Genomic DNA, 16,756 nt, shown 5'->3' with positions numbered 1-16,756 from the left:
AAAGCAAAATAATAACAAAAATAATATACTTGACTATGATAAATTTGAATCATTAATTAGGTCCCAAAATTATTATTTTAGAAAACTTTTAAAATTTTAACTTATATATATATTTAGAAATTTTATAATTTTTTAAAATATAAATTTTGAAATTTTATAAATATTTTGAATTTTTAAAATTATTTTGATTTTTTTGTAATTTTGTTGTGAGAGAAACAAATTTACTTATTTTCAAAGTTGACAGATATCAAAAGAGTATTTACACCAATTTGTTATTCGAATTATTCAATTTATTCGAATTGTGAAATTCAATTCGACTCAAACTCGATACTCGAATCAAGTTATTTGAATTGAATTGAATAATTCGAATAACTCAATTTAATTAACTCAAAATTCGAAATTTTTTTAAACGAATCAAGTCTGGATCCTAATAGTATATGTGCATAGTTAATTGGCATAATAACACCATTTGCCCTTAAAGTTTACATTTTTTTACGTCATTCTCCTTATCGTTTTTCCACAATGTCAATCTTATTGTTTCAATTTTTGTCTAGTAAATTCCATTTGGATGGAAACTGTTAGTCAATTAATGATATGGTATTGAAGGTAAGTGCTGATGTGTCATTTTTGCATTAAAATTATGAAGAATTTTAAAAAAAATTATAAAAATTTAAATCATTTTAAATTTTTGGGTAAACTACACCATTAGTCAATAAATTATTAGTAAGCTTTCGTTTTAGTCACTTAATTAAAAAAATCACAATTTGGTAATTAAATTATTCAAAAGTTTTCATTTAAGTCATTGGATTGTTAAAATCGGTGCTATATGGCTTTTTTTGTTCCTACTACCTGCACCAATTAGAAGCTCTCTTGCCCATTCTCTTCTATAATTTAATTTTTTTTTCATGAAACAACTTTAGACATTATGAATCTGCGAACTGAAATTCAAATAGCTTTTTTATCTAATCTCCGACACTAACTGTTTGATCGACTTTGACCTAAGGTATATTTTTCTATTTGTCGATGGGTATTGATCTACCGTACCATTGCTGAATCATTGCTTGAAGCTCGTTGGCGGAACTTTTAAAAAAATTAATAGTGTAGTGACTTAAATAATAAATTTTTTTGCATAGTTTAGTGACTTAAATGAAAATTTTTGAATAATTCAATGACCAATTTGTAACTTTTTTAGTTAGGTGACCAAAATAAAAATTTACCTATAGTTTAGTGACTAATGGTGTAGTTTATCCTAAATTTATTTAAAAATTTAGGGTAAACTAAACCAACTATCCTTAAAATTTGTTTAAAATTACATTTTGACCATCTAGCATTTGAAAAGTTACACAACAATCATTTATGTTAATTAACGTGTCATATCATCCTCGGACAAGTGGCAAGAATGTGAAAATTAGATAATATCAGTGACTGTTATATAACTTTTAAAAGTTAAGTGATTGAAATGTAATTTTAAACAAAATTTAAAGATAATTTACTCAAAAAATTAAAATTTCCTATATTCCAAATTCATCCTTAAAGCCTCAAACCTAGAACCCATCTTTATCGCCTTACACATATCCAGTTCTTTTTTTATATTAGGCTTAATGTTAAATTTCGTCACTAACGTTTGCATGTTTTGTCAAAATGATCCTAATTGTATTTTTGAGCATTTTTTGGCCATCCAATTTGTATTTTCTAACAGATTTAATGCATAAATTCAATGTTTCAATTTTTCTTTTCTTTCAAAAGGTTTTAATCTTTCATACGTTTGTTTACTGAGAAGTTTTTCTACCGAGTTAATATTTTATTATTTCCACATGTAATTATCTTATTGGATTATTTAAGTAATAAATTACATCTCATTAAAAATATTCCACATATGAAATTTTACATCATCCCCGTTAATTTTTTAACGATGCTTTCATTAAATCTGTTAGAAAAAGTAGATTGAAAAGAAGAACAAAGATTGATGGCCAAAAATACGACCATTTTAACAAAACATGCAAATATTAGTGATCAAATTTGTCATTAAACCTTTATATTAATAGCGCGGAAAAATAATTACGAAAAAGGGGCAAAAAGCGGATTTGTTATGACATTAGTTCATTTTGAACAATAAAAGGCGATGTGATCAATATATCAAGCAGTACCACCCCTATAAAAATAGTATTTTAATAAAATAATAAAATTAGAAAAATAATATTTGGATTTACAACTCCTCTTTACTTTTTTTTTAAAATTGTATATTTTATTAGCTTTATATTTATATTTTATAGTTTTTATAATTTTATTTTAGGGTAAATTATCAAAATAGTCACTTTTGTTTGTCTCAGTTACATTTTGATTACTTATGTTTGAAATATTATGTTTTAGTTACGTTATTATATTGTAATATTTTAGTCACTAAGTCGTTAATTGTCGTTAACGATGTAACGGTAAATTGATGTGGTATGTTAAAACATCGTTTCAAACAAAAATTTTAGGTTAAATTCGACAATTGGTTCCTATATTTTTCATTTTGAGTAATTTAATTTATGTTCTTTTATTTTTATTTAATTTTCCATTCTCTTCTACTTCTCCTTTGTTTTCTTTTATTTTTGATTTTTTAACATAGTTTTGCTATATTTTTCATTTGTTAAAACTAGTCTACAAGCTCGCCTCACTAAAAAAAATTAAATTGTTCAAAAAATAAAATTATAGGAACTAGTTTTAACAAATGAAAAATATAGAAAAACTACATTAAAAGAAATGAAAAAGTAAGGAAAATAGAAGGAGAAGCAGAAGAGAATAGAAAATAAAGAATAAAAATAAAAATTAAAATAATATAAAAGAAAAAGAATTGCTCAAAATGAAAAAAATATTGGAGCGATCGTATAAATTAACTTAAAATTTTTTGTTTGAAATGATGACTTAAGTGTTACGTCAACTTACTGTGATACCATTAGCGGCAATTAACGACTCAATGACTAAAATGTTATAAGACAAACAAAAGTGATTAATTTTGTAATTTATACTATTTTTTAATTTGGTTAATATTCTATAATTATAAAAATTTAAATATTTAGAATAATTATCATTTTTCATTAATAAATATCATAATATAAAAAGCATTGTAAAACCCTACATAAATAAACTAGAGGAAGAACTTTCTTCTTCTTCTTCATCTTAAACCCTGCTTCTTAAATCCAAAGCTTAGAAAGGATGCGAAGACCGAAATCGAGAGCTGTCCGAAAACAACAGAAGAACAATGAGCTCCAAGAAATAGAGATTCTGAACGAATGGATAGAATCCCAGAAACCCGAATCCGGTTCCAATCCTTTGTCACGAGACCCGCTGAAATCCAAGTCGCCAATCGGCCGAATTGTCGACCCTGAAAGTGGCGCCGTTTCATTCTCGAGGTACGCGGGAGCGAGGAAATTTTATGAGCTGCCGTTATCAAAGAGGACGAAGAATGGGTTGGAGGGAGGTGGGTTTAAGAAGATGACGGATATACAGGTGGCGTCTTTGCCTCACGCGCTTTGTGGAAGAGATATTCTCGGTGCCGCTAAAACTGGGTCCGGAAAGACTCTTGCTTTTGTTATTCCGGTTAGTGGGTTTTCTTATTAGAAGTTGATTTATTTTTATCAATTCATGAATATTAATTTTCTTTTTATTAGAAAATTAGGAGGAAAATTTTGTGATTTTGAAAGAAGGGACTATTATTAGGTTATTTTGAGGGCCGGAGTAGCATTTGGTTGGTTAGGTGTTAAGTGAAGGGTGTAATCAAGCTGAGCTAAGCTCGAGCTCGAGCTCGAACCCGACTTGAAAGTTGAAACTCAAATCTTAGCTCAGGCTTGATTGAGTATGTAAGTTCAACTTTGCAATGACTGAATTGAATTCGAATTTTTTCGAGCTCAACCTAAGTATTGTGCAAGCACAATGGCATTTATTTTGTGGATTTAAGTCTATTGATGAAGATGTAAAATGAACTAAGACAGACGGCTTTTGTGATATGCAGGATTATCTTAAAACTAACTAATTATGTGTTGTTTTGTTAGTATTTCTGGACCTTTTTGAATATTACAGTAATGCTGAATCAATTGTTATGTCAGGTCCTGGAGAAGCTGCATAGAGAGAGATGGGGTCCTGAGGATGGAGTAGGCAGCATCATAATATCTCCCACAAGGGAACTAGCTGGTCAGCTTTTTGATGTATTAAAAACTGTTGGCAAGCATCATAATTTTAGTGCTGGCCTTCTAATTGGTGGTCGAAAGGAAGTTGACAGTGAGAAAGAGCGGGTGAATGAGCTGAATATTCTAGTTTGTACTCCTGGACGTCTTCTTCAGCATATGGATGAGACTCCAAATTTTGATTGTTCTCAGCTTCAGGTCAACAACTTGACATAATGTATAGTTAATTTGGTTAATAATTTTTTAATGGCTTGTTTCCACTTTTTTTGTTTGATATTTTCCACCGCTCTATTAGCTGCTGATTTGGGTAGTGACTTCTGGCCTATGAACAGGTTTTGGTCCTTGATGAGGCTGATCGTATTCTCGACATTGGTTTTAAGAAGACCTTAAATGCAATTGTATCACAGTTACCAAAGCGTAGACAAACATTGCTTTTTTCAGCAACGCAAACAAAGTCTGTTCAGGATCTTGCTAGGCTTAGCTTGAAAGATCCAGAGTATATTAGTGTGCATGAGAAAGCTGTGACGGCCACTCCTAGTCGCTTGCAGCAAACTGCTATGATTGTTCCTCTTGAACAAAAGTTGGATATGTTGTGGAGTTTCATAAAGGCACATCTTAGATCAAAGATCCTTGTGTTTCTTTCAAGCTGCAAAGAGGTATATTGCATTATTTATGTTGCGTAAACTTAGTATATTCTGTTTAAAGTATTTATATTCGGGAGTCAAAATGCAAGTGATTTCATTTTCAGTTGGGTCTTCATCAGCAATTTCCAAAAATGTTTGGCTATCTTGGTTGGAATTTGATATCTTTATTTGCATCTCATCAAATCCTGGTAGAATTTAGCAGCACTGTATTGAGAACAAGCAACTTCTGTGCCTGCCCATATCCCCATTTAGGTCTTTCAGGAATTTTAATTTTTGGATTTGGAACTTTTAATTTATATCCTCTTCTAGTATAGGTAGATTTTAGGGGGAAAAGAACTCTCTGTTGCTCCAAGTCCTAATTCTATGACTGCTTTTCTGTTTTTAGTGCTTGTTTTTCTTCTTTTTCGCCATCCTTGGGAGTTTCTATAATGTGAAAAATGTTGTTTCGTAGGTTAAATTTGTCTTTGAAGCCTTCAAGAAACTGCGTCCTGGAATACCCTTGAAATGTCTTCATGGAAGGATGAACCAAGAGAAGAGGCTGGGTATATATTCCCAATTCTGCGAGTCTCAATCAGTTCTCTTCTCAACCGATGTGGCCTCCAGAGGCCTTGATTTTAACAAGGCTGTTGACTGGGTTGTGCAGGTAAATATTGATAAAAAAAAAACAAAACAGAAGCAGCATTTCTTTTTCATTATCTCAATGAGCTTCATTTCTTGTCTTAACAGGTAGATTGTCCCGAAGATGTTGCATCCTATATACACCGAGTTGGCCGCACTGCTCGTTATCTTTCCGGAGGAAGGTCGGTTTTATTTTTGACGCCTTCAGAAATGAAGATGCTTGAAAAGTTACAGGCAGCAAAAGTACCTATACAGTTTATTAAGGTAGATTAATCATGATATTCTTTCGTTTCTGAATCACGTCTTGATATATATGACTTGTAAGTTAATCTTGCTATTATGATACTAATTTCCCAGGCAAATACAAAGAGGTTACAACCAGTTTCTGGATTATTGTCAGCTTTACTAGTTAAATATCCAGACATGCAGCAGCTGGCACAGAGGGCCTTTATCACATATCTGCGTTCTATTTATATTCAAAAAGATAAAGAGGTTTTTGATGTCACGAAATTGCCTATTGACGAATATTCAGCATCACTTGGTTTGCCAATGACCCCCAAAGTCAAGTTCTTGAATCAAAAAGAGAAAAGAGAAACCGAGTCAGAAAAATCTTCTCTTATTGAACCAAAAATATATGATGAAGAAAACGAGTCAGTTATTCCAAAGGAAGAGCTACTTGTTGAAGATGTCAAAGAGAACAGAGGGGGCAAAGATTTTCTTTTGAAGGATGATGCACCAGATGTTGAAGGAAATACTAGCGAAATTGGAGATATCGTGTATGCTCCTTATTTATATATTTACGTACAGAGCAATGATAAAATGGCCTTGCAATAATGAAAAAATAATTTCATTTATGTACTAGTAGGTTAAATGGTAAATTCTTTTATATAGCTGCTTTGGCTCGTAACTCGTAAGCTTACCTGGTTACGTGGTAACTTGCACAGATTCTAGTTTTACTTTTTCTGGGAATAGGTAGATCGTTTTACATTAGTCAATTATGTATGCCCCTGGGTAGTTTTACCTTAATGATTTGTTTTATTTGTAGTCCATTACTTGAAATCAGTTTTTGAGTTGGTTTTCTTATTTTCAGGTCAGCAACACGGATCTTGAAGAAAAAAAGCTGAAGATCAATGTTCATAGGCCTGTGGGGACAAGGGTTGTCTTTGATGAGGAAGGCAACACACAGGCTCCACTTGCTATGTTGGCTGACAAGACGAGTGGCGATATACTGCTTGACCAAGGTATACATTATCCCTTCTGTTGGCCTATGCTGCTGCGATTTTTTATTTTTCTTGAAATACCTGAGTCTGGCACCCATGTTTGACTCATGTTTGGACATGATGGGTATAGAGTTATGACCCTTCAGGTTCATGGAAAAACTTGGAAAAATTGACTATATCTGTGTCGGACACATACCTGTATTCAACATTCACAACCCAATATAGTTTATAGGCTACGCTTCTGCAACTTTTAATGTATAAATTGCTAGTTAACTTGATCTCCTGTTTTCTACTTATGTATCAAATCGAAAATGTAATCGGAGGACGAATTCAGTTCTTTCCCCTACTAAAACCTTGAATGGTTTTAAACATCATCTTATGCGATTCAAAATTCGATGCTACTTCCGATAATAGTGGTTCATCCCTGGCATAAAGAAGGATCAAATACTGTGCTTTCCGTACTTTGCCGATGTTGAATGCATAGCTGCTTCTTGATGTTTTTCTAACTCATGTTTCCACATTGCAGACAAAAAGAATGATTTCTACAAGAAAATGAGAGAAGAGCTGAAGCAGGTGGACAAGGAAGACAAACTTCTAGAGCGGCAACGGCTTAGGGAGAAACGGATCAAGAAGAAGATGAAGTTGAAGAAAGGGCAAAGGGAGGAAGAGGATGGTGAAGAGGAGGATGATCTTTCAGGTTCAGAAGGAGAACCGGATGCGAACAGAAAACGGAAAAGATCAAAAATATACTTTCATAGTGATAGCGATGACGGTGAAAAGGAAGAAGATAAGGCTGGATCGGCGAGTATCAATGCCGAATCCATTTCTCTGGCAGAACAAGAAGAACTTGCTCTTAAGTTATTAAACTCAATGCACTCTTAAATTTTACGATACGATTTTCCAGTTTTGGTCGGTTTTGTTTACCGTTTACCGGTTGTAGTATGTCAGTTTCTTATTCAATCATAAAACATAGTCAAATGTTTACCTGCACAACTGGGGTTCTTTTAGGCTTTCAAGTTCATCATTAAGTCACCATTACCAGTTGTATATGGAACAATGGATTTGAAAAAAGACAAAAGGAGTAATGACAGGAAATTTTTGGTTTATTACATTTCGAGTCCTTTTAAATTTGAGTTACTCCATCTCGGATGGCATCGACGATGAAATGGAAAAGGTTGCTAAAATAACAACAACCCCATGTGTCTAACTCAAAACTCCACTGATGTACTGAAAAGGAGATCATGTCCAGTTTTGCTGGAACCCTAAAGGAAACTTATTGGGACAGATGTTTGCTCAAATGAAGTAAATGAACAGTTTTTCCAAAACTTTGGATAGTTGACAAAATAGTCATTAGATTTCAATTCAAAATAGTGACTGTTTTGTCAACTAGTCCAAAGTTGAGTGACTGTTAATTAATTTATTCAAAAGAAAAAAAATACAGAGAGAATCATATCATATACCTAACACGATATCTGGAAAGTTAATGGTGGGTATGAAAAAAACATGTTGTGTGCAGAGTGGAAGTTCACCAGCTGCATCTCCAAGGCACTGATCTGAATTTCTTTTTCTTACTTTTCTGAAATGGGTTTTTCTTCATCGTGTTCTTTGTTTAAACACCATTTAATTATTAGCTTTATCATTAACATAGCCATCATCACAATCTCACATGTCAATGGATGCTTTACATCAATATTCAGCTTTGGTGATTCCTTAACTGATACTGGCAACTTACATCAACTTTCACTTTCAGAATCAAAAAAACTTTCCCACTTTGATTTTCCTCCTTATGGAAGAACCTTCTTTGGTTATCCAACTGGGAGATGCTCTGATGGGCGCTTGGTTATAGATTTCATTGGTATGTTTACATGCTTTAAAATGGGTTATGTATATATTGTATGAACTTATTTTTCCCTTTATATTTTTCCTTATTTTTTTTTCATGGTTTTGCAGCTGAAGATTTCGGACTTCCATTTTTACCACCATATTTTGAAGGTGAAAATGGAAAACCCAGAAACTTAGAGAATGGTGTGAATTTTGCTATAGCGGGTGCTACAGCACTTGATGATGTGTTTTTCAAAGAAAGAGGAATCCATAATCCCTTAACGAATGGTTCTTTGGGTGTTCAATTGGGATATTTCAAAGATGTTTTGCCTTCATTTTGTTCATCTTCTTCAGGTAAGTCTTTTCTTCTTTTTGGTGTCTTTTATATTGGATTCTGTTTGGTTTTGGAAGGAAAACGAGAGGACATGAACTTTCCAGATTTTGAAAGAAATCAGTAGTTCAAAATGTAAATAGGATCAAGAGTTAATATTTAGCTAAGATAGCAGAGTAACCAACAAAAATTTTCAACCATGGTAACTCTCTTTTAGCCTTAACCCCTTCCCATTTTTCTTACCATCAGTTTAGGGTTTACAGAATGGGCGCCTCCATTGATAGAGATCGGTACCACAAGATTAAATATAGAAAAAAGAATTGAGAAAACTATAAACAAAAATCAAAACCTACCAATTGAAAATTCTTACTTCAAGATTACCCAATTATTTTAAAGAAATCATATTCTAGGACGTCACATCACAGCCATTGTAAGTGAACAATGTATCACTCTACTGTCTCCTATCCATAAGCTCAATGGTGAAGTCAAAGGGGCTAGCAGAAAATTTTCTATTTAAATCTTTTATAATTTATAAAATTTTAAATAATAATGATAAAATTAACCTTTAGTCTAAAAATAATAAAAATTTGATTTAATCTTTTAAAAATTATAAAGATATAAATTATTAAAATATTGAAATTATAAAAATATATACAATTTAATTTCGGCCAAAAAAAATTTTCTGAATCCGCCATTGCATAAGACAGCTCACCATAACATCTGAGAAAAGGTCAAGACACAAAATCACCTACCATCTCCTCTCATTCTCTTCCCACCACCATCCAATGGCTCATCGCCTTAATCTAGGTGAACTTCCACATCATCCATCTTCTCCTCCTTGTTAGTTTCATTGGTTAGAAATCGTACATATCCCAGAATTTAACGAAATAGAAGGCTCTCGTCTTCCCCTTTTAAACCCATACCAATCCTTTTAAAAATTATTTAGGCTTTTCTATAAAATTCATAGTTTGTTCAAAAGCTCAAGCTCCTATGGCATACATCCAGTTAACAAAATTGACCGGTGCATTCTCCCAGTAAGTACATTAGAACATTTTGTGACTTCTATAGCAATGGATTGAGCATGGCTACACTCACATTCACTTTGGAGCATTAAGCTTAGCTGTAAGCTACCATGGCACCAAAGGACAACCAACTTTGCCAGGATAACCCTTTTAGGCTCAAGATGCCTCAAGTATAAACATGCTTGTATAGGTATCATAGAAACCTCCCTTAACTCAGGAACAATCTACCTTTCTTCCCCAACTACATGGCACTCAAAGATCCAATGCTCCTCAAATGCCTCAAAGTTTAGATCCAAATAGTTGGAGCAAAAATGGTCAGTGCCACAAATGAAACAACCCTCCACTACTAGTTACCTTACAGAGTTAAAGATCATGCGATTGACAACTCCATCCCATTCAAACATGAGATCCTGTTCGTGAAATTTGATGCGCAAGAAAACTTAGTCACTTGTGTACATGTTCTTAAAGTTGTAACTAGGTAACAGAGGGATCTCTCTATTCCCTTTCTCATGGATTGCAAATTATGAAAAGTTTCATAAAACAGAAGCCAATCCAGTCTATGGAGGCCACATGCACCACTAATTCGGACAAAACGGTGACCACCAAATTCAAAGGTGAAGAAATGGATAGCAAATAGGTCACATCTTTTGTCTTTCCAACCTAGTTCATGATAGAGTCAGTGTTCATGTCTCAAACAGTGCGGTTCTAGATGTATCAACCAAGATATGATTGTGGTCTCGGTCGATGAACACCCATCATCACAGTTTCTACACTGAAGGAACTTTGATATATTATTTCAAAGGTTCCTCAACTATACATTGACCACGGGATATAAATTATGACTGTGATGGATGCCATGAAGATTTCTCACATCAGGCTTTGAACCAATCGGACCAAAGACAGAAAAATAAAAGCAAAAACAGATGTTCTTCTGAGAAAACACTCTACAAAAAGATACCTTGATGGAGATCCCTTAGTTGCACCACTTGGACAAGACCACAAACCAGTACATGGTGAAATACACGCCACCTCCATGGGCAACAATAGTGCAAGAGGACATTCTTCCTTCAGATGAGCCAACACTTCCACCTTCTCCAAAACTAAGAAGATAAAAGCCACACCCTTGCTATGCAATAGGACTAGCGTACATTGAAAAAGAAAGACAAGAAAAACAGAAGGCACAGATTTCTTAGGTCTGTAAGATCCAACCAAAAACCCTGCATGACACAGTTTCTTCTATTACAAGATTACCAAAGAGACCAAAAAAGACACATATTGAAAGCCCTTAACCTTACTGATAGGGATGAAAGAGAAACCAAAAGAAAGCAGTGGCATTAGAAGAAGTTTGAAATTGGCAAACCCAAAATCCATTGCACAAAATGCCAACCTTTAGAGAATTGAAAACAAGATCAACCAGATCAATGAACATTTTGACCACCATCTCCAGACACTTCAAAATGTAATCTATGAGATCCAAATGCGACTAGATGTTCTTAACAAGGAACTCCAACAAAGTTCAAAGACGAGCCGAGGATTCATATTTACAATGTCTGGAAAAATAAGCAGAGATTAGATCTCTCCAAAAGCAATTCCTAGATTTACAATGGCAATACAACTAGAAGGTTTAAGAGCAGGAAGCTAAAAGTTTCTACCAGCTAGCGCCAAGGATGTTTGATACATACCCTCAAGCTTCTCAGGCACCATGACATATTCCTTTCTACTCCTCCTAACATCTTTAGTCAGCTCCTCTGACAACACCTTCTCTACTGTCATCTCCTCCTGTTTGACGAGATCTGTTCTTCACTCCCCTGAACTCAGAAGCACAGCAGGCTCCACCAGGTGTAAGGGTTACTAAAGCCTGGGTCTAGAAGTTCAAATAGGAATAACAACAACTGTAGAAAGAAAAAGAAAAAGAAAAAGAAAAGGCATGTTAACACTCCTCTACCAAATTCAACTAGGCCCAAGACTGCAGCAAGCTTTCTAGATCCAAAATTGGTGCTTCATCCAAGCAACCAACATAGTTGATGACAAAGGAAGCAGATACACCGAATGTATTCTCCTTTATACTAAATGGTATGGTTAGGGATAACCTACTAGTTATTGACATAGAAGAATCCTCTGAGTACTCCTCCCAAGGATATACAAGAGACTCCATAATACCTAGTGACAGTGATAGAACTATACTGAAAGAATGCCTTCCCTAGATGTTTCTCATTGAACCTCAAGTAGAAACATTGATGACATTCCATTGAGCAAATAAAATATACGATTTCAAGCGTACTAGGAATGGACGTACATTGAACTATTCAGAGTAGGTGCTACAACAAACTTAGTCCTATTGTAGTTTGTTGCAAGATTAATAGGAATGTTCAAAGAGTTTTGGATGCATTAGGAGGATACAAACAAGCTATGCAAGAATTAGCAACACTATTTTGTGGACAACAAGGCCATAGGATTGATAAGATCCGAGAGCAATTTTTCAAGTTGAAATGTTGTTCTCTTCACTTGATAGAAATTACAAAATTCTCTAAGTATTACTTCATACTTGAAGGACTCAACAATATCAAACTATAGTAAGTGTTCCTCATATCAATTCCAAAACAACTCAGTGACAGAACTTAAAGTCTACTAGCTGCAAGAGACCTCTCTATCTCCATTGTTCGCCTTGGAGATCTATACAAAATTATGCATAAGGCCCTTGATATGATTTGCAATGAGCACAAATAGATCATGAACATAGTTCAGATTCAAAGTGCCTCAAAACCCTTGTGCTTTCCCTTTAGGACTACAAATCAAATGCTTAAAGAATGACTCTGAATGTCTTTGCCATTATGGCAAGAGGAAGCTTACAGAAGATCCCATTACAAGTCCAGATTCTCTTATAGACTCAGCAATTTCCACAAAAAGGCATTTAGGCAAAACAATGAATAGTAGAAGCCAACCAAATTTCAATATGGCAGATAGACCCTAAACCCTAAACAGAATAAAATTTTGCAAACCGATCAAGTACGAAATATAAGTCGATCCGTGAATGGATGTGCAAATCTAATCCTTTAGATATGTTGTGAATTGAAGTTGTTGGCAATGACAACTACGAACACTGAAAGGATGTCTCCATAGCCCGTAGCAGGTATGAGCTAAGGACATCTACAGTGTTTAGCTACAGTATCTCATGTCTCTTACTTTTGTTATGTTTTATAGAATTTACTTAATATTTAATTCTTATATTTAAAAGGAAAAATTGTAAAGTTAAAATATCTTTTTCTTTTAATGGCAATGTGGTTTGACTCACAGATTGTAAAGATTTCCTCAAGAAGTCGTTAATAGTGATGGGAGAGATAGGAGGAAATGATTACAATTATGCATTCCTTCAAGGCAAAAACACTGTGGAGATTCTACACTTTGTTCCTGTTGTTGTTGATACCATTGCTTCAGCAATCGCGGTAACAAATTTATTCATGTTGGATAGATACTCGTGTTTGACACTTATATATTGACATATAAATATAATTATTTAATTTCAAAAGATCATCAAATACATGAAAAACTTTTAAAAAATTTGTATTCAACACTCATGTCCAACCAAGGTCCAAGGGATGGGTAGACAAGGGCCCCGACCCTCCTAAAACGGGAAATTTATGCTTTAGATCCTAAAATTTATAAAATCATAAATTAACATATAGTAAAATTATAGTTTGCCCCCAAAATGCTAGAAATTTAATTTAATCATTTTAAAAACCATAACGATATTAGCTAATACAAGGATCAAATTGTATTTTAGTTCTTATGAAAAATAGATAACTTCATCTTGACTGCCCCTAAAAAAATTTCTGACTTTGCCCGTGTCTAACATCTAAATATTGTAACATGACTTTAAAAGATCCTTCAAATATTTGAAAATTTTAGGAAAATCTAAATATACTCTGTGTCGCATACATGCCTGTATTTGACACAGACATAGGGATATAACTTTGAATAATACACTAAATACATGAAAAAACATAGAAAAAATTAATCATACCCATGCTGGATATATACTTTTATCGAACGGACGACAATCTTTTACAGAATTTCTTCGTATCAGAAAAAGCTTTTTTAATTGATAAAAGACAATGCTATGCAGGAGTTGATAGGGCTAGGGGCGGTCACTATTTTGGTCCCTGGAAACCTTCCAATTGGATGCTCCCCAGCATATCTCACATACTTTCAAGGTTCCGATATGGCGGATTATGATCCTTTAACTGGTTGCATAACATGGCTGAACCAATTCTCCGAGTTCCACAACGAACAGCTTCAGGAAAAGCTTGATCAGGTTCGCAAGCTTCATCGAAACGTCAACATCATTTACGCAGATTATTACAACACTGCAATGCGTTTCTACCATTCCCTGAACCAATTCGGTAAGGCTTATACCTTATAGTATTATAGAGAACTTTATATTAGAAGTTGGATTGGATTTCATCCCCTTTACTCAAAAAATAGATAAATTAATCCTTATCTATTAGATTAAAGAGCAAATTGGTCTTTTCTAGTAAAAATTTCATTCATTTTACTGTTAAAATTAACATTACTGACAAAATAATCAAATAGTTACACTACTGTGCCATATGTACCTCACTCTGACATACAAGAACCAATTTTTAACAGTAGAAATGAATGAAATTTTTAACTAAAGAACTAATTTGCTCTTTAATCTAATGTATATGAACTAATTTACTTGAGCCTCCATAGTACTTTTACCGGTTTCTGTCTCGTATGCAGATTACTGGCACGTAAAAGTGTTGTAATCTGTATAATATATACATAACGATTGAATTTCGGCCTGTTTACATGGTTCTTTTCTGTTTTTGTTGAATGATTACAGGGTTTACTGAAACACTTAGAGCATGTTGTGGAGGGGGAGGTCGATACAATTACAGTTCATCAATGGCATGCGGGGATCTGCCATTAACGACAAGCTGCAACGACCCTTCTTCACATGTGAGTTGGGATGGTTTACATTATACTGAGGCAACTTACAGATGGATTTCAAAGGGTGTTTTAGAAGAATTATATGCTATTCCTTATACAAATAGCTTGTGTTTTCCATCTACCGTCAACAAACAAATTTATTGAAAATAAATTCATACAAAAAGGGTTTAATCTAGTGGTTTTTCAGGATCTTTATGAATCTTGTTCGAATGTCAATATATATTATCAATCTCATTATAAGTTCTGATCATAATTATTCTTTTTAATATAATATTTAGAATTATCTATAGTCCTTCCCCGACCATAAATAAGACGATAACGAATTCATGTCTTCTTGTATTGATGACAATGTTTATGTCAATCGAGCTAAAACTTGATTGGAAAAGATATTTGCATATAGGTGCGAGTATTAATGGCTTTAAACTCGATCAAACCCATCAAATTTGATTCTCTATTGGTTTTAGAAATTAATTGGGTATTTTTTAATAGATTTATTCGGTTAATTTGACCATTCATTAGTTCATTTATTTATTTATATTTCTATAAATATTAAATATTTTATTAAGTTCAGTATTATTATTAATCGTGCATCAACTTAGTTGATGAAATTACTTTACTTTACAAGATAAATTGCATAGTTTAAGTGTCTTTTTGTCTTTTTATTATTATATATTTTATATAAAAAATATATACATAATAAGATTTGGATTCCTCTATAATTTTAAACATTATACTTTACTCCTCCATCAAAGTCTTATTTGTTATTTATATTAATTTCTTTATAAATATTTTATATATATATATATATTTATTCACATGTGAGTCTGAGTGTACTATAATCTATTAAAATAATTTTAGCATAAATATATAAATAATTATTTTTAAATTGGTTGAAGTAATCGACTTAAATTTACTTTGATTTTTCGATTAATTTTAGTGAGTTAGTACCATCGTTAATTTGATATCAACTAAAAAGTTTAAAAATTAAAAGTTTTTAATTTATGTCTTTAAATAATTTTATAATTTGTTTTAAATTAGATAGTCTTGACTTTGATTTTTCGATTAATCAAGTGAATTGATATAAGAAGTTAATCGATACCAACTGAAAAGATTAAATAGTAAAAGATTTTAATTTATGTCATCAAATAATTTCATAATTTGTTTTTAAATCATATAGTTTTGCTTTGATTTTTCGATTGATCAAGTGAATTAGTATCACAAGTTTAAAAAACTAAAAGTTTTTAATTTGTCTTTAAATAATTTTATAATTTGTTTTAAATTAGATAATTTTTTATACAATATAGAGGTGACAAGGTTTGAATTGGTATCAAACATTCATACACATCAATTCTCAAGTCCCGCTATTATCTGTTACATTCAAATGGGTCTGAGGTTGAATCATTTTTTAAATCTCTTTTTTCAATGTAACAAAGGACGAAGAAAAAAAAACATTGTTTGTCAAAAAAAAAAAAACTAGCAATTGTTTTTTTATTCCCAAGACAAAACTTTTTTACTTTGGTTCTATATTCCTATCCTGAAATAATGATTTGAGTTTTTATAGGCATTTTTGACGTTGCTATTGAAATAACCTTTCTGGCTATATTTTTAGCTATTCCGCTCATTTCATAAAGTATTCTGCCGGGTTTAATGACGGCTACCCAATACTTGAGAGATCCTCCTGATCAATATAAATTAAGATTTTTAAATTAGATAATTTAAACTGTAACTTTAAAATACTATAAAAATTTTCCTTCCCTACACTAGATGCCATGTAATCTAATTTTAATTATTTTTATTGTATCATATTATATATATATATAGTCTATAGCAAGATTTTTTATTTAAAAATGATTTGTTGGAATAGTTGACACACTAAATATTTAGTTTATTTAATTAAAATTTTATTTATAATTAATATATTGATACTAAATATTTAGTTTATTTAATTAAATTTTTATTTATA

The 16,756-nt window shown here is 32.5% G+C and overlaps 2 protein-coding genes across 2 annotated transcripts; both read left to right on the top strand.

Moving 5' to 3' along the window:
- The first annotated feature begins 3,133 nt into the window (after positions 1-3,133).
- Positions 3,134-7,757, top strand: LOC105768415 (DEAD-box ATP-dependent RNA helicase 32). Its single transcript, XM_052630568.1, has 8 exons — positions 3,134-3,582; positions 4,089-4,364; positions 4,499-4,822; positions 5,262-5,453; positions 5,537-5,692; positions 5,786-6,202; positions 6,519-6,669; positions 7,175-7,757. Exons 1-8 carry the CDS (start codon positions 3,199-3,201, stop codon positions 7,528-7,530), a joined length of 2,256 nt encoding a protein of 751 aa, XP_052486528.1. The 5' UTR covers positions 3,134-3,198; the 3' UTR covers positions 7,531-7,757.
- A 355-nt stretch (positions 7,758-8,112) lies between these two features.
- LOC105768421 (GDSL esterase/lipase At1g28580) lies at positions 8,113-15,046 on the top strand. The gene is made up of 5 exons (XM_012588332.2): positions 8,113-8,503; positions 8,599-8,823; positions 13,117-13,265; positions 13,946-14,222; positions 14,687-15,046. Exons 1-5 carry the CDS (start codon positions 8,230-8,232, stop codon positions 14,935-14,937), a joined length of 1,176 nt encoding a protein of 391 aa, XP_012443786.1. The 5' UTR covers positions 8,113-8,229; the 3' UTR covers positions 14,938-15,046.
- The last annotated feature ends 1,710 nt before the right edge of the window (positions 15,047-16,756 follow it).

This window comes from Gossypium raimondii, chromosome 5 (genome assembly GCF_025698545.1).
Source record: "Gossypium raimondii isolate GPD5lz chromosome 5, ASM2569854v1, whole genome shotgun sequence".
NCBI classification, from domain to species: Eukaryota; Viridiplantae; Streptophyta; class Magnoliopsida; order Malvales; family Malvaceae; genus Gossypium; species Gossypium raimondii.
This window is presented reverse-complemented; position numbering and strand designations above follow the sequence as displayed.

Coding starts and splice junctions, on each gene's coding strand:
- LOC105768415 (XM_052630568.1), top strand. CDS start 3,199: ATGCGAAGACCGAAATCGAGAGCTGTCCGAAAACAACAGAAGAACAAT. Junction 4,365..4,498: donor TTGATTGTTCTCAGCTTCAG/GTCAACAACTTG, acceptor GCCTATGAACAG/GTTTTGGTCCTTGATGAGGC. Junction 4,823..5,261: donor TTCTTTCAAGCTGCAAAGAG/GTATATTGCATT, acceptor GTTGTTTCGTAG/GTTAAATTTGTCTTTGAAGC.
- LOC105768421 (XM_012588332.2), top strand. CDS start 8,230: ATGGGTTTTTCTTCATCGTGTTCTTTGTTTAAACACCATTTAATTATT. Junction 8,504..8,598: donor CTTGGTTATAGATTTCATTG/GTATGTTTACAT, acceptor ATGGTTTTGCAG/CTGAAGATTTCGGACTTCCA. Junction 13,266..13,945: donor CCATTGCTTCAGCAATCGCG/GTAACAAATTTA, acceptor AATGCTATGCAG/GAGTTGATAGGGCTAGGGGC.